Below are 21,049 nucleotides of genomic sequence, written 5' to 3' on the forward strand. Positions count from 1 at the left end.
CATTGTGCTGTACCAATCTTTAGGCTCAGAGCTGGTTTTCTCACACCCCTTTGAACCGATCGGGGCTGTTCTCAGTACCAGCTCCAACAGGCTCCTTGGAGAGCCATAAGACTCCTGCCCGGCCTGTGAGACACCCTGCTCCCTTGCTCATGCTTTAAAACTCAGTGAGACTCTCCTTGTGACCAGCAGAGAGGTTAACGGCTCAGAGCAGCAGTGACGGAACTAGGGCCTATGTTTGAGCCCAGACCAGACCCTGCCCCAGGAGCCTGTCACTATCAATAAAGTCACATGTGCTCAGAATATCGTAGATATTTACTGTATGAAATGGCACGCTCACAGGTTAGGGTTTCATTTTTAAATGGTGGATCACAGCGCACAACTTTCCTTTTGCTTCCACACAAGCAGGGTCAGGTACAAGTGGCACAGACTCCAGAATTCATGGCAACAAACACTTAAAAGAACGTGTACCACAACAGGGCACAGTAACAGTCACCTCAACACAGCGACAAGGTCAACCCTGTGTTTCCAAGTACAAATCGGGAGGATGGGGGAAGCAGCTCTTGGGGCCCAGCTGTAGGGAGGGACTGTTAATGGTCAAATCAGACAGCACGGCAGTCCAGTGCCAGCAGCAGGCTTCTGTCTGTGGGGCCACAGCCTGCCTGGGGCTGGTGGTTACGGACAGTTCTCTAAGAACCACACCCTTGCCACTTAGCAGGAGAGAACCTAGCCAAAGCATTGGCCGCTTCTCCCGCCTCACTGGAGAATAGCTCCTGCCCTCCCACCCATCAGTGCGGCTAGTTGAACACACCCTGCTCTAAGGGCGAGGAGAAGGGTGGGACAGGGCTGCACCTCTTCACCCCACACCTTGGGCAGCCATTAACCCTTAGTGCTAAGGTGGTGCTGTTTGGAGTCGGTAGCATTCTACACCCACTGGTGTAAGGCACTGCATAGGGTGTGGGGTGAGGAGGAATTGGGTCCAGTACCTCTTCCTTTGCCATCGTCAATAGCTGCCCACTGCTGCCACTGTTTTGGAACAGTCTGTCTACTGCAGTAAGCAGAGATTTCTTTACGCTACAGTGACAGTGTTCTCTGGTGGCTGGCTGACCATGCAGCCAGTCCCTGTCTGCACTCAGCGCAGGGTCCAGTGCAAATCCATTCTCTGGCAATGGAGTTGTTACTACATATTCCTCATTCTGTGGTATGTCTGACAGACCCCTCGGCTTTCTCAGAGCAGTGTTAGCATTTCCAGACCCCATCATAACAATGAACTAGAGGCAGGAGCCTGTCTGCCATTTAGTCCCTAATCAGTGCAGCTCTTCCTCCTTGGAAGCTGCTGTGTCATTTTCCTGCTGCTCGGGGCAAGAGCTGGCTGAGTTGCTGCTTCTCTCTGAAATGCCCATGCAGATCCCCTGCAAAGAGAATCTGTTGTCTGTAGTTTCCAGTGAGCCAGGACTGTCCAAACCACAGCTGGATAATTCCACTGCCCACTGAAATTCAGCAGCTGTTTAATAGCGTGCAGCAAAAGGCTGCACAACTGTTTCACCTGGCAATGGCAGGGTTAATTTAAGCAGGCACAATGTAATTACCCAGAGTGGGACTGGGCCAGAACAATGAGGTTAACGTTCCCCCTGCCCTTTCCCAGCGAGCTGGGGGATCTTTCCTGACCAGTTCTACATCTCATTCAAACGCAAAGTGCTTCCGAGCCCCACAGCAATAACCCCCGAGGATTCAGTTTGCAAAGGGAGGGTCCCCTTGGATTGTTAACTGGATGGTCCCTAACAAATGGAAGGTTACAACAGGTCTATGCACATTTCTGCAGCTGCTCTGAAATAAAACATCAGAAGGCTGAAGTGCTAGGCGGCTTCCACTAAGAATTAAGGACACAAAGAATAACAGAGATGCTGTAACATGGGGGTCGTCCAGCCATGTAACTGATGACAAGGGTGTCTAGATGGCGTTAGTCTAGAGTTTCCTGCCTCAATTGGTTAATAGCAGCCACTTGGTCACACAGTTCACTGGAGGCAAAGTCGACTAAATGGAAACATGTTTTGAACCTCCTTGTAAGTCGTTAAAATTCTCATTATGAGACAAACAGGTACAGACAGCAGGGGCCAGGAGCCAAGTCCACCACAGCCGCATGGGTCAGGAGAACCCGGGAGTGACACCCTTCAGTCAGTGATCCATACCTGCTGGTTCCCGCGGAGCAGGGAGTCAGGTTGCTGTCGCATATGGTGGGTTGCCATACTCAGGCTTCCTCCCCACTAGAACCTGCTGGCTCGGGAGACGGGTTCTGTTCTGGAAGGGCCATCGCTAGGCTTATGGCGGTTACTGTTGTCGTGTCAGAGACCCTAGGGCTGTGCTCCCGGGGACGAGCCAAGCTCAGCAGTGGCTTTTGGCTTGGCCCACAGCCGCTGCAGTCTGTGGCAGGGCTGAGCGTGCCTGGAGCAGGTTTGGCCTTGGAGAAGTGGTGCTGTCACCCAGAGGTGGGCGCAGAAGCCCCTCCCATGGCCTGGCACATTGGAAGCACCTCACCCCTGGCTGTGCAGAAGAGCAGGGGGTCAGCTGCACTCAGGAGGCCCCCAAAGATCCTTCCAGCAACTTGATCCAGCTCCAGTAGAGGATTGGCTCAGCCTGTTCTTGGGGCAAAGTGTCCAGAAGATCTGCCCCACCCCGCCCCCGTTCAGTTCTCTGCAGAGTGCGGAAGCTGCTCTGCGGAGGCCTGTACAGGACAAACAGGCTTGTTTTTATCTCTTTGGTTTCGATGACGGAGCAGGGAAGGGAAGATCCCTGCACCCGGCGTGGGCTCTGGCGGCCTGGGCAATGCCACACAGGGTTGGGTGTGCAGCCCTATGGCCACGAAGCGCTGTTCCTTTATGGGCCGTCAGCTGGCAATAGTCCAGCATGGAGCAGGAGGGAGCCGACAGGCCTGGCTGCGTGGGGGAGAGCTGCAGCACAGCTGTCCCAGCCAGGCCTCGGTCACACAGCAGCCCCCACCCATCCCCTCACTCCTAGTAGCTGAAAATGAGGGCTGGGGGGAGACTTTTTCCTCTGCCTCTGGGTCAGTCTGGCCTGCAGCTGGACACTGTTAAACTGGCCCCAGCTCCTGTCCACCCCGCTGTGGAAGGGATCAAATGGTCGCTGCTGTCAAAGTGGAGGGGGAGCCCCAGAGCTCAACTTTCAACCCTTCGCAGCCCGTTCTGCAACGGACTCAGCCCCTCCCTGCCCCTTTCAGCCGGTACCTGCCCCGCTGCTGGTTTTGCCAGGGTCCAGAGGAAAAGCCGCATGGACAGCATCAGAGGGTGGTTTTTCCATAGTAGTGGCATCTATAGGTAACGTGACTGGTTTTCTTTTGTAGTTATTCCCTCATTCTTTATAGCATTCCCCTCCCCACACTAACCCAGGGCTAGATTACTTGATGCCCACCAGGTTTGGGTGCGAAAGGTGACGCTAACGGGGATGGATGGACGCACGGTGTGTTAATGGCTAGATGATGATGTGCCACGGCTCCCTCTCCGCTTCACATCCGGACACACTCAGCTTCCGTCCAGGCTACCAAACTACACACGGGGGAGATGCTCAGCGGGAGGCTGGTGAGGAAAATGCCCTGAGGCAGGACCTGGCCCCAGTGAAGGGAGCAGTTTGGGGTCGTAGTGAATCCGGCTGCAATGTCATTGACCTACGGTCTGACTGATCATGGGATGGCGTCAAAATCAGTTCCCCAAGACCCTCCCCTGGCCCTATCGGTTCACTGAAGGTTGTGTGAGGAAACGGAGGGTCGTCATGTGGATGAAGCCAGGGAAAAGGTACCTAAAGCACTGGTGGGTTAGGAGGTGGAAGGCATGCTTGGGGTGTGCTGAGAACAGTAGACCCTGCTGCTGGACAGCTCGGCCTTTGCTCATCCGCCCCCTCCTCTTGGACAGCTGGTGTCAAGCTGATCTATGGGCCCAGCCCCAAGGCAGGGCAGCTAGCATTCAGCAGGAGCCGTCCCTCTGTCCCAGAGCCAGGCTCAAGGGCTGCTCTTCGGAGTCTGGCACCACCAGTCACTATCCCGCCTTGCTCGGCTACAAGCCAGACATGCATGGTGACCAGTCCTCACTTCTCTGCCTCTTCTCCCCGGGGCAAAAGCCACACATCCTTTAGGTTGTGAGCTCCTCGGGGCAGGTACCCTGTGTCGGGCAGGGTCAAGCCCACCACTGGCCCTCCGGTGAGGCGCGTCAGCTGTCCAGGGCTGGCTCACGTTCAGCCGAAGCGAAGCGGGGGATCTAGCTGCTAAGAGTTCGTGGGAAGAGCCTGCCCCTTGTGGCTTTGTCCATCCTCATCTTGTGGCTTCTCCCTTAAAGCACCCCTTTGGTTAATGGTGGGTGGGATGCTATGGGGAGCGGAGAGGCCCCACATGCTGTACCAGTCTGAGCCCCTCCCCACAGTCTCCCTTCTCCACTCCCTGCCCTAAATGGGGCCACTGCATGAGAGAAATTATACTACAAGGAAACAGGATGAAGATGCAGCTTGCGTGCCCTCCCAGGGAGCGCGCCCTCGGCCAGTTTGCCCTACTCCTGCCACCAGCCTGCACGCACCAGGCCCTGCAAAGAGGCTCCCCTTGAAGCCGTTGTGCTTAACCGCCAGCCAGCCCAGCTTCCAATCCAGCTGTATCCAGGGAAGAAAACAGCTCCAGGCGTGGCCAGGGAGGAGCCTTTCCACCACACCCCCCTCCGCTCCTGCACTCAGACCCCGTCTCTCTCCATGTCGAAAAGTCCCTCCCGTCGAAGTAGCACCTCAGCCGGGTCACCACTCGCTGACTGGCTTATTTCTTCTCCACTTCTCGCCCTTCCCCGGTGGGCATCTCGGGCTCCCACAGGAGGAACTCGTGAAGCAGAGTGTTCACCGTCTCCGGACACTCCATCATCACCATGTGACTGCCCTCATCAATCACCTTCAGGAACGCCATCAGCAGGATCTGGGAATAGAGGACATGGCACAGCTTGGCCATCAGGGCTTATGGAAACTGGAAGAGTCAGGATCCCAGCCAGCAGTTCCCCCTCCCATACAGGTGGGCACTAGCGGGGGTGGGGAGGGCATATACTAGGGCTGAACTGATGGTGCAAGGAGGAAGTCTGGAGCTGTCAGACTCATGGCAGAGCCCCTGGGGCTGAGGTCAGGCTCAATGGGCATGGACTGATTCCCTCCCAGCTCCAGTCCTGGCACCCAGCTCTTGGCTTATCTCATTGGGACGCAAGCTGCTGTGAGAGCCACCCTGCCCGTGCCAGCAACACGTTCCACGCTGCTCGTCCCCAGAGGAAGAGGAGATAACGCCAGGCAAGGGCAGCTGAAGGGCTCTGCCCGTCTGTTCATGCACTGGCAGGCGTCAGCCATCGCTCACGCTCCAGCTAGCCTGGGGGAGCAGGGTGACCTCCAGGGCCGCCGGCTGGCAGCACAGGAGCCAGAGAGGAGATGTGCCCTGAGCCCAGCGTGCCCTCTCTGATCAGGGGCAGGGAAGGGGGGGCAGGCAGTGGGTGGGGGTCCCTGCCCAAGTTGACCAGCATGTTGCACACAGCTGTCCACACAGGGTGGCTCTGCCCCCAGGACTGCATCCAGCTGGACCCCTACTCTGCCTCTCCACCATGACAGCCGAGGGAGTTCAAGGGAAGGATGATATAATTGCATATGCAAATCAGAACCACATTTCATCCAATGGCTGCAACAGCTAGATTGGGCTCTGTCCAATGAGAGGGCACACTGCACCTGAAGGATGTGTTCCTTCCAGCCACTCAGGGCTGATGGGTTTTAATGGGTCCTGGCCTGAGTCAGTACAGCAGGGAGGGGAGATCCCAGGGCAGGGGTCTCACTGGGGGGCAGCTGGGGAGAGGCAGAGAAAACCAGGCAATATGACCCCACCGGTCTGGTCCAGCACAGCAAGAAGGGGGATGCTGACTACACAGACCAACGATCTGACGCCACTTAGCAAATCCCATTGCTTCTAACTCACGCTGTGCTCCTCAGCCCACGCAGGTCTGGCTGCCGGTACCGTACCTCGGCCATCCGCTGATCCTCCTCCACTGGCACAAACTTGTCATGCATGCCATGCACCAGCAGCACCGGCACGGTGAGCTCGGCGTGATAGACCTCGTCACCCTCCGGCCAGTACTGCCCACTCATCATGGCCCGCAGGACGAAGGAGGATACGTTGAAGGCGTTGCCTTCCTTGAGCAGCTGCTTCTCTTTGGCACCCTGGCGAGCGAAGCCAGCCCTACCGGGCACATGACAGAGAGTGGGGGAGAGTTATCAGCATGGCCCAGGTCAGGGGGAGCCCAGCTGGGTCTGCAGTAGCACAGAGAGCTGGCGCAGAAGATGCCTGGCACAGGGAGTGAGCCCGGGCGATGGGCTGGGGAGGGAGAGCTGCCGTTTGCCTGCTGGGCGGACGGACTGACTGTCTCTGGGTAATGGCAGAGCCCAGATGATCTCCCCCTGCGCGTCTCTGCTCAGCTATAGCCGGGCCCCTCTTGGGGCTGCGAGAGGCTGGCCAGGCCCCTGCTGTGGGTGCATACTAGCCCCTTCAGATGCCATGCTTAGCGGGACAATAGGTGAAGCTGTGCAAGAGGGGGTGAGAAGCAGATGTGGGGAGCTGCTGCCAGATGTGGCTGCCACTTGTCCTGGCGCATCCCCAGCGCTGCCTCTGCCCTTGCTGGTACGGCCCGTCGTACCGAGCGGAGGAGGGGGAAGCTTTTCATACCCTTCTGCAAACCTCTCCCTCCCCAGTGTTAATTTTCTCCAGCCACAGCTGTCAGAAGAGTTGGCGACTCACTTGAGGAAGCTCCAGGCTAGGCAGGGGGACAGGCAGTGAAGGACGCAGGTTGGCATGTTGAAGATGGAGCACAGGCTGGGCTCCAGCGCAGTGGGGCCGCCCCCGTTGATCATGATCACCTTGTGGACCAGGTCCGGGTACTCATGGGCTAGGAAGGTGCAGAAGGAAACCCTGCAAGGAGGAGACGGGACATTTATCTGATGGGAGGGGGGCACCCGCAGTCACACCAGCTGGCGTGGAAGTTACAAAGGCTGTTGATACTCGTATGTCCGAGTACAAAAAGGATTGAGGCTGGCGGCCGGGGGGACTTCTCCCCCTTCCCCCCCCCCATGGGATAGTGCTGTGTTAGAGAGGAGATACGCCTTCCTCGGAAGCTGTCCTAGCCATGGGCTCCCTACACACACCGCTCTGCCAACGCCAGTCACTCCTGACCTGCGCCCCCTCTCTGCTATCCCATCTCTGGGCTCCCCACACACATGGCTCTGCCGACCACCCTTAATCCTCCCCTGCTAATCCAGTCCTACTTGAAACACGTGGGTTGACCAAGAGCCGAGGAACCCCAATATCATTGCTCCAAGTGAAACTCAGCTTGTACCATTTACTTTGCCTGAGACACATTTTGAGCCCCAGAGCAGGAGGGAGCTGATCGGTTCAGTCCTGCTTTACGTACACACCTGAACTCAACCAGCTGCTAGGGCACCTTTGCTCCATAATTACTGGGGTCTGAATTACACAGACGCTCCAGAGCTGGGACAGGGATAGCCTCTAACGAGTGTCTGATTCTCACTGCGCTGCAAATCAATCATTAGACAGCAAGGATGAGAGTGTCCATCGCACAAGGACCTGGGTGGCGGGAGGGCGGGGGGATGTTTCATCTCCGCTCTAGTTGACAGCCAAGATCCCTTCACGTTCCACAGCTGCCTTTCAAACCTAATCCCCTTTCACTCACCGGCTCTGAGCCCGTATCTGTCTCCTCCATTCCTGGCCACGCCATTAAATACCTCGGGAGGCTGCAGCGAGGGCCTGCTCCTTTACGAATTCCTTCTCCCCGCACTGCTCTTTGCACTGCTTAACTGCTGCCTAATTGACTTTCTTGGACTTACTGCTATTTATAGGGCCCCCTCCCCCTTGCAGGAGAGGTCATCAGCACTGCTTGGGAGCAGTCGCTCCCCCTTCATCAGCCTCCCCAGAGGTCACAGATGGGGGTCTTTGTGCAGCCTGGCTTCCAGCATTAGAGAGCAGAGGGGAGATGGTGCTGATCATAAGTGAAATGAGGTCTCCAGCCCTCAGTTTAGACCCTGAAGGATGATGCATATTGGTCCCTACCGGGAAAGCAAGAGCTGGGATGAGCTGTCTGGCTCTACCTCACTGGACTGCAAGTGAGTGGCCGGGAGCCCCTGGGGCATGATCGAAGCTGGACAGGCCAAGGGGGTGGGACCGAGCTAAGGAGATGTTCAGATGCGGTTTCCCAGTTCAAATCCAGATCAGGTCTGGCCCGAGCCCTTTGTGCGATGAGGTGACTGGTCTCAGCACAGGACTTCTGTCCCACCGGCCTCTAGCCAGCCCTCTCGTCGGAGGTCTCGGCAGAGAGGCCAAGGATGGGAAGCGCCATGGAAAGTGATCTCCCCTTTCACCCGCAGTGCCTGGGGGCAAAGCAAATGCTGTGGGGGGCCTGCCCAGTTGCTGTTCCCAGACTTCCCCAGCGTGGCTCAGAGCTCGTTGCATAGCCACTGGGAACTGCGCCGGCTACCTCTGCTCCCCGGGCAGCAGTGACCAGGGGGAGCGGAGCTGACACTAGGGCCAGCCAGCACGCCACAGCCCCCCAGAGTGCACGTTTAGGGCCTGTGATCTGGGGCTGAAGACTGAATCCACCTGGGGGTAGGGATCATGCACCAGTCGACAAGAGGCAGCAGGAGATGCACTGGGCTTTGCTGCAGCCACTGCCGGGTTTGCAGAGTCTCCTCCCAGATTTTAAGAACCAAATAAAAACTAATAATCATGGGATCAGGAAGGAGGCTGACCACTTCCAGCCACCCCTGACAGCAAGGAGCCCACTGGGAAGAAGCTACCATTAAAGGGACAAGCCACACAGCTACCCTACCAAGCAGAGCCAGAGCGAGAGAGGTCTATTTGCATTACTGCTTCCTCTGGCCTTGCACAAGCCTTGCAGCTGCAACTTGGGCTGCTAGTTTCCTTGACGGGACAATGGGCCAGCTGCATGGGGGGCTTCCCCCACCTTCCAAAGGGCCAGTCCAGGAGGATGGCCCAGGGGTGCAATCCAGCTTGATGAGTGGGTGGGACATGAGACCGGATGGACCGATCTGTAATTGAAAGACTCTAGTCCTATCATCTTTCTTTCAGCGGGGAGTCCTGACCCACACGGTGTGTTGAGAGACCCATTCACTAGGGAAGACTATGCTGGGGTGGGGAGTTACCCACTGTGCCAGCCTCCTCACCACCTGCTGGTGCCTTACCCGTACGAGTGGCCTATCAGAATGTTCCTCTTCTTTGCATAGCGTTTGAAGACGGCCCTCATGTCCTCGGCCAGGGCGTAGAAGGTGTAGGCGGCCGCGATCTGCGGGGCGGAGCTAGAGCCATGTCCAGCCAGGTCTGGGGCCACCACCTCGTAGCCCAGCTTGCTGAAGAAGTCCAGCTGCTCCTTCCAGATGTCCAGGGAGCCGCCCACGCCGTGGATGAAGAACAGCACCACGTCACTCTGCGTCCCCTTGCAGCTGCTGATCTGCTTCTTGCAGTCGATGTTGACAACCTTCTTGGGCTTGCGCTTCCGGCGCTTGCCGGGCGCCAGAGCCTGCTGGGCGCTGGAGCCCGGGTTGGCGGTGCCCTGGGTGGAGGCATTGCCAGCAACGTCCGAGAGCTCCAGTTCCATGGTGCTCTGGGGCTCCATGGGGCCGTTCTGGCAGTGCAGGAGCTCGGAGCGGATGGCATCGCCCAGGTTCTCAATCACCAGCTGCCCATTGCGGTAGAGGGTGATCTTGCGCTTACAGTGCACCACACCCCGCTTGGGCCCCTCGGGTCCCTCCTCGGGCTGGCGGGTGGGCAGGTTGTGTTTCACCCGCAGGACCCTCCCGGGCTTCACCTCCAGGAAGCTGTAGCCGTCGCTGGACTCAAAGCTGTCCACGGGCCCCACCGCATTGGTTGTCTTGCCCATCAAGCAACACATGATCCCATCGGCGATACTGGTCAGCATGATGCTTCCTGGAAAGGGGTGAAAGGCAAGCAAGGAGGAGAGCTGTTAGCGAGGACACCGACTCCCACTGAACCCACCCGCGCTCCCGTCCCAGGCCAGATCTGCAGCGGGGTGTGAATCGGCATTGCTCCATTGACAGCAGCTGAGGATCTGGCCTGTCTCAGGGCAGGGAGAGCCAAGCAGCCCAGTGTGAGCAGGACACGACTGAGCCTGGTTCTTCTCTACCCTGCACCGTGTGTCGTTGCTGTGCAGAGGGAGTGGGACATGCTGCCGTTCGGCTCTGTAGCACTTCACACCCACCAAGTGCAAGCAGCGGGGAATCAGGCCGCTGCAGCCAGAGCTCTTTGTCACCCTCCCCCAAAATCAGAAGAAAGAAATCCCTAGTGTGGCCCCACGGGGCCTGATTCTGTTCTTACTTACACTGGTGTGAATCAGCAGTAAGTCGAGCCAGTGGCGTCGCCCCGGGGTAAATGAGATCAGAGTGGCCACTGGCTCTGAGCAATGCACATTTCTCCTGCTTTGGAGATGTTAATTGCGGAGTGTTAGCACAGATGTGCCCTGGCAGAGACACTCCAAATGCCCAGATGGGGCACTGGCGACGAGACGCAGCCCGAGTCTCTCCTCGCGCTACCAGAGCACCAGCAAAGTCACCTCAGTGAAAGTCAGAGGAGGTTCAAGTCCCATGAACAGTGCCAAAAACAACCCCACTGTCCTGACTCACAAAACACAGTAACAGTCCCCCCTTCACTGCTGCAGCCTTCCTGCTACCCAGGTCACCAGATACATGCTTTGCAGGCGATTGAGAAATACACTCTGATTTATCTAGTCCCCTTTCGTCAGGACTCCTGGGTTCTATTCCTGACTTGCTGAGTGGCATGGATAACTCCCTTCCATTGATGGCAACTGTGATTAAGCAAGTCGGGTGTGACGCACAGCCAGCCTGGCTGGAGATAAACTCAAGTAGCAATAAACCAGCGTCTAGATAGCAACAATCCCTGGCATCTCACAGCCACCCACAGTAGCAGAGACAGGCCCCAGAAGAGATAACATTAGAGGGCATGTATCTAGGTCACCACACATACACATGCCAATACTATTCCTTTGCCCTTGCCTAGCGCCCACACACCTCAAAGCACTTTACAGACACACTCGTTAATCAGAATTTACAACAAACATGGGAGGAGAGGAAGATTATTACCGTCATTGGCATCAAGAGAAGAGACTTAGCTGAGACCACAGATCCAGTCTGTGACCAGCTGGCAGTTCTAACCTGAAACATCCCCACCCTGTGAGGAGGGGCCGATTCTGCTGAGAAGGGGTTACGTGGGTTCTGGGCAGAAAGAAAGAGAGGGAGAATCTAGAGTGTGGGCTGAGCAAGCCTGAGCGAGGAACAACAGGTGTAGCCAAGCCTGAAGGGAAGGCTTGAGCTGGAATTTAGGTTACTGCTAAAGCCAAATCCCAGGAAGGGGCGAGTTTGGAATGCAGGCTGGGAAAGGAACCTACTCGCGGAGCCAGACAGCAAGGGGAATGTAAATGTTTTTTGTGACACACAGTTCCATTGCTGCTTCCGACGAATCACCCTCTCATCCCTCCACAGACACACGCACACGCCCCCGCCCCAGTCACACGCACACGCCCCCGCCACACGTACACCTTTGCTATCCCCTCTCAGTTCTGAATCAGCTCAAACTCAGGGAATCGTTTAAATCAGATTCTTCAACGCTTGCCAACAAAGAAACTCCCAAAGAAGAGCACATTTTAAAAAAATCTACATTTTACTTCTGGCCCCGAGTTAGCCGCTAAAGAAAGGCAGCTACAACCACCAACATATATAGATTTGAATGGTCTGAATAATGCATCTCCAGTCAAAACCACCAGTACAAATATTGGGAGCTTGAAATTACAGGGAATAGAGTTGGAGGGTTTAATTACAGTCATTCCATAAACCAAGTCTGACAATCGTGTGGAAGGGGAGTTTGTGGGGGGTGTAATTACGGCTCCTCTTCCTCAGGGGGCGGGAGGCATTCTTATTGGCCTTCCAGCCTCTCAAGGACCAGACTGTAGAAGGCCCAGCTAAGGACACAGATTAGTGAGAGACCACCATAGTCCGGGCCACCCCCAGTAAGAGGACCCAGACCAAGCTATGACATCTGCCTTCACCATCTCAAACCAGTGAGAGCCTGGATGGGGCCTGTCTTAGCCTGTGAACTCCCTGGAGCAGGGGCCATTTGGGCAACACTGAGCATTGCTGGTGTGTAACAGGGTAACCTGCCTCTTTAAGGGCCAGGAGGCCTCAGGTCTGCCAGCCCTGTTCAATTAGCCCCAGCCTGCTACGCCTACCTGGGCAGCGGGACTGAAAAGGAGGAAAGCCCAGCCGAGAGCTGGTTGGAGGGCCCCTGCAACCTTGAGACTCCAGGTGGGAGGCCCGAGTCACTGCTCCACAGAGAGGCTTCTGCAGGGAAGAGGCTGCAGCCAGGTGGGGCTGGGAGTGGATTGACGAAGAACTCAAGTGGGGTGGAAGGACTCCTGTTTGGGTGGACTCTTGCTGGACTTTTGTTACCCCAAAAAGGGGACTAGACCATGAGAGTGACCCTGCAGGAGGGCTGAGCTGCATGAATCCCCAGGAGCGATGGAAAACCCTAGTGAGGAGAAACCTGAGACAGGCACCACAGAGCCCCCCTAGCCAGGAGGGGGTGCTCTGGAGGCGCGCTACCTGTGTAGAGGAGCCCTGATCCTGACCAAGGCCTCTGGGCACGACCTATTAAATAACAATAGGGGATGGGATATGGCAACTTGCCCCTGCAGCACACTGATTCAAAAGCAGTCCAGGTTGGCAGGGGCTGACAGATGTAACCGTTGGGTGGCCCCTATGTGAAATGAGTTGGTGGGTCTCGGTGTAATCGGCACTACATGCCCCCGCCCCGCTGGCTGGCAGTTCTCAGTCGGGAGGCCAAGGGTGAAATAAGTCCTGGAGACTGGGCTCCTCTCTCACCCCAAGGGTGGCTCTTCCAGCTCAGGGCTGAGAAATCAGCAGGATCGGTATAGGGGACGCTTGCCCGCCACTGTCCCAGCTCTGTGCAGAAGCAGGTGACTTCTAGCTCCAGGGTTGCCAGTTTACTCAACATCCACCTGCGTCAAAATCTAGCCGCTGTGAGCCAAAGTGCCGGCGAAAGTCCCAGCTGCTGCCAGTTGTCAATGCGCTGGGGAACGAAAGCAGCAGCGCTACCATCCAGCTCCCTGGCACCACGCGTCTCTGGAGCAGGGTCTCCTATTTCCCCCCGCAGCTGGCTTGCCAAGACAACGGTGGGCCGTTCCCTTGTCCCAGTTAGACCCAGAGCCGCTTTGATCATAGCGGCCCAGCAATGCTACGAGGTCCAGGAGAAACAGCCCGTTCTGTGCAAGTACTGGATGCTGGAGTAATGTGTCTGCGGGCTGCAGTAACACTCCGGCCAGCTGTAAGGTGCTGGCTCTTTACTGGAGAATACGCACGTCCACATGTGTCCTCACCAGAGGTCCCCACGGCTGCAAGAGTGAGTCTCAAACCAGGCTTCTGGATCAGAAACTACGGGGGTTTCTGTGTGCCCTGCAGCATCTTTGCATGTGGACAACTCTTCTGCCAGCCTGCGTCCCTCCTCCCGCCCGTCCACAGCGGGCACATGGGCCAAGCCAGTGGCCGTGAAGAGCAGGAGGAATGGGGAATCAAAGCAATACAGAGTCAGGGTTACAGGGAAAGCTGCAAAATACTTGTGCAACAAGCTTTCAACCCAATGGACAAATGTGGGGTAGGAAGGGAGGGAAGGAGGGAAAGTGGCCAAGGTCACAGCAAAGGGTTCAAAAAAGAACTAGATAAATTCATGGTGGATAGGTCCATCAATGGCTATTAGCCAGGATGGACAAGGACGGTGTCCCTAGCCTCTGTTTGCCGGAAGCTGGGAATGAGCAACAGGGGATGGATCACTTGATAATTCCCTGTTCTGTTCATTCCCTCTGGGGCACCTGGCATTGGCTACTGTTGGAAGACAGGGTACTGGGCTAGATGGACCTTTGGTCTGACCCAGTATGGCCCTTCTTATGTTCAAACCTGCCCTGATCCCCCAGAGACGTTGCCTGCACCTGTCTTGAGGAGAGGCGGGGTGACTTCGAGCCAGGGACTCAGCTCAGCGTGTGTTGCTATGGTGCAGATGGGGGAACTTTGGCCCAGTAAGAGGGATACACGGGAGCGTAGCTCCTATCTGCTGCGGCACTGGGATGCTAGATTGTGCACTGGGGAGAAATTCACGCCAGGGCAGGGAGACAGCAAAGTTAGGCTCCCATCTAGGTCACCCTGGACTGAAGAGGAACAGAGGCCTTGTGGGGTCAATTTCACCCCATATGCTTGGACATCTGAAATCAGTGCAATAGCACTAGTGTAATCGCCCTCAGTGCAGTGAGCTCATACTAGCCATGCTCTCAAGCCCCGCAACTTGCCACCCTAGGAGGTGGATCAGGGTCATTATCCCTGTTATTGATGGGGAAACTGAGGCACAGAGAGGTGGTAAGAACTTGCCCAAGGGGCAAAGCAGGGAACAGAAGCTGGGAGTTCCTGACTCCCACTCTAATGCTTAGCCCTCCAGATAAAACAGTAGGTCAAAGGATCATCACCACCGTTGGAAGAAGGACTAGGGGGATGGTGTCATACGGTGGAATGGCCCTTTGGCTTGCACCCCGCCTGTGACTAATTAGCTGCCTCCCAGGTGAATAGTCTGAGAATCAGGTGGTAAGATTCAGGTCACCTGGTCCTTGGCTAAAAGGCTAACAAGCAGCCAGCTGGGAGTGAGCCAGGCCAGCCCCTGTGGAGAACAGGACTGGGTTTAGCTCTTGGATTTATGTCAGACTGTTGGATTTGGAGAAGCAAAACCCAACAGTGTAGAGAAGAGCCTGAGCTGCAGCTGTTGGATGCCCTGGCTTACAGGTGGGTGTTTGGTGCGTGCGGACGGAGGCTGTTTCATGCAGATGGGAACAGGAGATGGAAGCCCAGGGGGCGAGATGAAGAGCTCGTCTATTACCCAAGTTCATCTGTAATCTGAATGCCAAGAGCAGTTACAGAGGGGATCCTGGGAACGTAACATGGGTCAGAAGTGACTCTGTGGCACAGCACAGAGACCCACCATCCCCGCAGAGAGAGGCCCCAAGGCCCAGGTAAACAGAGCAGATGCTACCAAAGGATCCACACCCGGATATCTGTGTCAGGTCCTGACCCTCTCCCCGCAGGAGCCAAACTCGTCCAGGGTCAGGCAGCCTGTAGGACGCGGTCCCTGCAGGGGGGAAGGGGAGATTCCCCCTCCCGCGGGGCAGGTCGAAGTGCATTTCTTATTTACCAGGCCCAGGCTGGTGCAGTGAATTATTGATGCTGATGGGCTGTTAGAGCAGGAGAGCACAGCTGGATCCATTGCTGTGCAGAGGGGGCTGGCTTGTTGGGAGAGCTCCCCCCGCCAGCCCCCACCGGAGCTAATGCCTGCACTTACTGCCAGCCAGACAGCAAATCCCTGCAGAATGGAGGGAGGGAAGCGTATGCTTCCAGCAGGGAATTAAGTGTATAAACTCCAGCAAGGCTGTCAGGAGCTGGCCACTTCACTCCACCAACACACTTCAAACCCACCTGCCGGCAGGATGACAAGAGCTTTGTTCACAGATGGCAGGAGAGGGAATTAGAGCAGTCAAAATAAATCCTGGGGGACAGGTGGTCTTGAGGTTGGACCAGGGGGTTGAAGTCAGGACTCCGGGGTTCTGTTCTCAGCTTTGGGTGAGGAACAGGTGCTGGAGGGCAAAGCAGGACTCCTGGGTTCTAGACCCATCTGCAGTCTCCCAAGGCTAGTTGTTTTACCAAGCTGAAGAAAATGACCCAGCCCTGCCTCCCGGGTTCATCTTTGTAAGGCACAGGGAGGCCTTTGCCTAGAAGGGAGGAGAGGAGCAGGGGGTGACTATAAGCTGGGGGGAAGGGATCCAAAACTTTTTTACATGTTGGATCCTGTGCTCCGCTGGCCGTAATGGCCTTCGCATTGCATTACAGAGCACCCCAGCACCCCGCAAGCCATCCAGACCCTATCCGCAATCCCCCACGCCACAGGGGCTCAGACAAAGAACATTCAAATGCACTTGATGGAGAATAAAACTTTCATCCATCAGAAATAACTTTCCCCCTCACAGTGCCAGTCCAGAAGTTCTGACACCACGACGCTGGGCACGGTACGAGAATCTAAGCGGAACAGACTGGATGTGCCACATGCCAGCTCAATATCAGCAGCTAGTCCCAATAAGTGGTTTTGCCCAATCGGCCCCCAGCACAATTGGCCGCTCCCAGGGATTTCTCACCACAAGGGCAGCCCGTTTATTTCACGCAGCTCATCTGAGCACCAGTTCCCTTAGCAAAGTCAGAGGGTTTATGCAAGGGGAGTTTCCTGTCAATTCCCTTCTTCCTTTTGGGATAAGTAGCTACAATTCAAGTCTCTCCGAGCTCTGAACTCAAGGCTCAGAAAGTGGAAGCCCCACACATGCCATGTAACAATCTGGACAGTGAAATGTACCAACAGGACTTGACAGACACCTCACCAGAGCTTCCTCCTGCATTCCTGACATCCTGCCATTAGCCTGGAGTGGGAACTCCCCATTGGCCAGGGACAGATTTACTGGTACCATGCTCAACACAACAGAGTCCAAACGCTGGCTGAACCGCCCGCCCGCCCGCCCCTGGCATTACCACAATCCAAATAATAAAATGATGGGGTCGCAGGTATAGTTTTACCATATTTTAGCTTGTGTCTGATACGTACACATATGTGCACACCAAACTACCTCTGTCCATAACACTTTGCACAAGTGTGTACATGTTACTTAATTCCTGAATTATATTATTATCAAATATAGCAAAGATCATCCGAGGTACAATGAGCCCGATTCACTGGCACTTGTGTCACCTCTGCAAAGCAGGTGCATGACGCTACCAGATCGGAATGCACTCACTTTGCACGGGGATCACTGACGGTGCAAGGTAGAGGAGAGTCAGGTCCCACATCTAAACCTGCCATGTCCCTTTGCTGTCACGTCCGTGTTAGCAGAACCCATGCTTCCCAAGGGGACACATTAAAACCTGCCTCCTGTCAGGGTGATGGATCATATAAAGATTCAGCTGCTGGATCCAAGGGCTCTGCTTTGTACACTGAATACAGCAGCACCTCCAAGGCTCCTGGCCCTCAGAGTCAGGGAAGTGGATAACTGGACCCTAAGGAATCCTGGGTCAGGCCCAGGTTAGTTCACATCTCTGCCCCAGCGAGGAAGAAGACACCAGTGGAGGCATTAGAGAACTTACCCTGAAAGCAGCCAGCATGCAAGGATGAGAGGGTCTCTCTTCCCATCACACGGTGGAGTGGCAGATCCTGAGCTACCACAACCCTCACACAGGCCAGGCAATGTCAAGCCAGTGCCCTTGTGCTGTGATTTCTGGACCCAGCCAAGTTCACATCTGGGCGTCCTCTCCTCCCAGCGCAGACATGTCCCATGGGCACTCGTGCAGGATGCAGCACAATCCCTAGAATGCCAAGATTTTTCTGGCAGCTTCCTAATCCTTGTATCTGTTAATAGCTGCACTAAACCAGCTGGTGTCATCCACCCCAGTTCTTTTTGCTCTTAAAGGGACAACTCATTCCCCAGCTGACACAGCAAAAGGGAGTCAAAGCAGGAGACTTCCCAGCATATGAAAAGAGGGTTCAGTGGGGTTAGACATGGGAATAACCTGCGTAAATTTCGGGGGTGGAATCAGTAGCGTAAACTTGGTTCTGCTGACTCCCATTTTCACACCTTTGGTGGATGGGGCACCAGGATCCTGGGTTCTAGTCTCAGCTCTGCCATTGGTCTGATGTGTGACCATGGGGGCAGATCATGTTGGCTTTCTAGGCCTCAGTTTCCCCATCTGTAGCAGCCTTGCATAGTGCTTTGAGTTCTATGGATGAAAAAAGTCAATGCAAGAGCTAAGCTGTATTATTGAGGATCACATTTAAAGGGAATTTTGTCCAGCTGTTTTAAGGTCCCCTGTGACCAGCAGGGGGTCAGTTCTGTCCTCCCACTACGTCAAATACCTTTGGTGGGAGTTGGGGAAACTTCTTCTCTTTTGATTAAATGCAAGTCAGGATCCTTACAAACATGGGAACAGCGACCACAAATTGACTGAAAACAAGCTGAGAAACACCCGTGTCCTATAGAAGTACATTAACCAACACCAGGGGTCAGTCAGCGCTGCCCGGAGCCTTTGGCACTTGTCACACCCGGGGCCAAGCAGGTTTAACAGCCTAGTACACAGAGCTGGTAATATGCTGTACTCACCAGGCCCCAGCGGCAGGACAATGAGGAATCGGACCCCCTTTCCTTACCTGACCAAAGGCGAAGGGAGATGCGTACACACCTTCTCTTGTTGGGACAGGACACGGCTGGCCACGACATGGCACTCAGCTACCCAGAGCCTGACTGGAACCCCCAGCTGGGAGAAGCCCTGACTGCCTTTGTGATGAGCTGGAGGCACTTTGCTTCTCGGTGCTGCAGGTTGTATTGCCCCACTTTGGAAGACAGGCAAGTTGGTGCCAGACTTGGGCTCCTGATCAATGCCCCATTGGAAAAGTTAAACCGACACGTTGCACCAAATGTCTCACCTGGCACTGGACGTAAGCTACGGAACAGGCCTGGGGCCCGGTCAGAGCAGAGCAGGCAGCGGTGCGGTATTGTCTGAGCACTTGCTCCAGGGCAAGATGGGATTGCAATTGCCAATGAAAAGGCAACTAGCCCCTTGGCCAGTAGTCAAGGGCTGAATGGGGCCTGAACTCCCCACGTACCCCAGAAGGGGGCTGCCAGGACAGTGCTGGGCAGAGGGCCCTGCCTGAGAGAAGCTGACTCTGCCCCTGCCCACGCTGACCCTGCTCCGAGGGTAGGCAGGCTGTGGTCACCAGGCAGCACCAAGCCCAAAGGGTTAATGGCTCAAGCCCTCTGCTCATGCTCTGGTTCTGTTTGTTTTGAATACAGACAATAATTAGCTTAACTGCCTTTTAATTAAATGAGCCCTGTAAATGAGAGCAGCAGATCCCACAGACTGGCCTCCCTTCCCCACGGCGCAGCAGAGACCGACTGTCTCATTCTGCCTTTGGCTCCCAGCACGAGTGGGGCTTCCAGCCCAGACCTCACTTGGCTAAATCCTCACTCACCCCTTTGGGTCACCGGGCTGCAGGCTTAGTAGCCTGGATGGGAGCCAGAAGAGGCCCATCAGTACCAGGGTCACTTTGAGGAGAGTTTGCCTAGGCTGCTCCGGGGGTCACTGGGGAAACAGATTTCTGGAACGTCCCTATAGAACATATACTTCCCCCTGACCCCAAATAAATCCCTCTCATTCTGCCCTTTCCTCCCCTCCCTGTGAGGTTCCTGAAGCCATTTACACTTGAATTTTCACAATACCCCTGTAAGTAAGGTATTATCGCCCCAGTATTACAGACAGGGAAACTGAGGCATAGGAAGGGGAAGTGACTTGCCCCAGAGGTCACATGGTGATTCAGCAGCAGAGCCCGGACTACAACCCAGAAGTCCTGACTCCAAGCCCGCTGCTCTAACTGCTACAATTGCTCCTGCCACCCTCAGTCTGGCTGTGGATTTCTCCTCTTCCTGCACCTCTCTCCCCCATCCCTCTGTGCAGCGTGCGTACGTTATTCATCTCTCAGTGATCCTCTTTTCCTTCCTCTCAAGCCCAAATGCCATCAGAAGGAAGTTAATAAGGCCTTTGATCTGGCAGCGCAGGACTGCGGCTCTCAGCAAATACTAATGGAGAGGCTGCAGCGGGAGCGGAGCAGCTAAAAGGATAAACTGTCTCCTGCCTGCCTGCGTTTGCTGCGGCTGAAGAAACCTGCTTTTCACAGGCAGAGCTGATTTCTTAAACGCTTTTGCAAGGCTGCTCCTTCCACGGCTGCACGGCTCCCACCACCTAGTCACACACACACATTCGCCGCCCTTGTGCTGACACTGTCTTCCCCACGGCCGAGATGGTGTTCACAGCTCCTCCACCGGGGGTGGGGGGGAAGGAACCGTCTGGACCATTTCACCCGTCCAGGCACAAACCCTACTTGGCTCTTTCCCGTGAAGATGGATCAGGAAAGCTGGGGCGGTCTCCCTTGCCCATCAAAAAAAAATTACTCTCCCAGGCAAGCAGATGTTTTTGCAAGGTTGCACACATGTGTATGAGCCAACCCCACTCTCTTCAGTTCCCCTGCAAAGCAAGGAGAAGCTGTGACCATCAGGCTGAGCAAGACCCAGACTTCCTCAGGAGGAAGGGAGTGCTGATCCTTGTCTCTGACTTGCTCCTAATGGATAGAGGGCAGCGGTCAGTCTTACCCATCCCCCCTTCAACAGGTCTCTGTACCATCCTGACTCACCTGATCCAGGCCCCCAGGATGCCAGATTCCCTGCAGCTGTTATTGGGTTACAGACAGAAATCCTCCCTTCCCAATGCTCCCAACCCCTGCTGAATCTGTTCTCCTGGGAGCTGTGATCATTAACAGCACTGAGCCTGTCCAGAAGAATCATGCTGTTGCTTCTCTAGTTCCTTTCATACATGGACCTCAGGGCACTTTGCAGACATTCATTAATGCAACTTTACACACCTGCCACCTCCCAAGAGGTCTGTACTACCCCATAGTAGAGCTGGGGAAACCGAGGGACAGAATTTACACAGTGAGTCAGGAATACACGTGACGTGAGAACAGATCACAGGAATCCCGCCTGCCAGCCCACTGCTCTAACCACTGGGTGACACATGCTGAAGGAATGACATGGCTATTACATCAGCTGAAGAGAAGAAATAAATATGAGGGGTGGTAGAAATGGGAGTTCAACAGCTCACTGCAGGGACACTTGCTCACTCACATGGGGCTGACCGGCTCAGCAGATTTGGGGGCAGGGCGCTCAGTCCTCACCGTCTCTCAATATTGCCAGTGAGGCTCTAATCATGACTGAGAGGGACCCCTACTGAAAACCCA

General features: G+C 55.5%; 1 protein-coding gene across 3 annotated transcripts in view; it reads right to left on the reverse strand.

The window, feature by feature from the left end:
• Positions 1-294: 294 nt before the first annotated feature.
• Positions 295-21,049, reverse strand: part of ABHD8 (abhydrolase domain containing 8) — a 31,088-nt gene continuing 10,333 nt past the window's right edge. For 2 of the 3 annotated variants that reach the window (XM_043535845.1, XM_037885662.2), the window contains 4 exons: positions 9,274-10,015; positions 6,800-6,970; positions 6,028-6,244; positions 295-4,954 (listed from right to left, as the gene is read on the reverse strand). In XM_043535845.1, coding sequence (XP_043391780.1) covers positions 4,802-4,954; positions 6,028-6,244; positions 6,800-6,970; positions 9,274-10,015 — 1,283 coding nt within the window. In that variant the 3' untranslated portion in view covers positions 295-4,801. Of the gene's footprint in view, positions 4,955-6,027; positions 6,245-6,799; positions 6,971-9,273; positions 10,016-17,352; positions 19,662-21,049 lie in introns of those variants that run through there. The other variant, XM_037885661.2, reaches the window with a different exon arrangement.

Source organism: Chelonia mydas, chromosome 25 (genome assembly GCF_015237465.2).
Source record: "Chelonia mydas isolate rCheMyd1 chromosome 25, rCheMyd1.pri.v2, whole genome shotgun sequence".
In the NCBI taxonomy this organism is placed as follows: Eukaryota; Metazoa; Chordata; order Testudines; family Cheloniidae; genus Chelonia; species Chelonia mydas.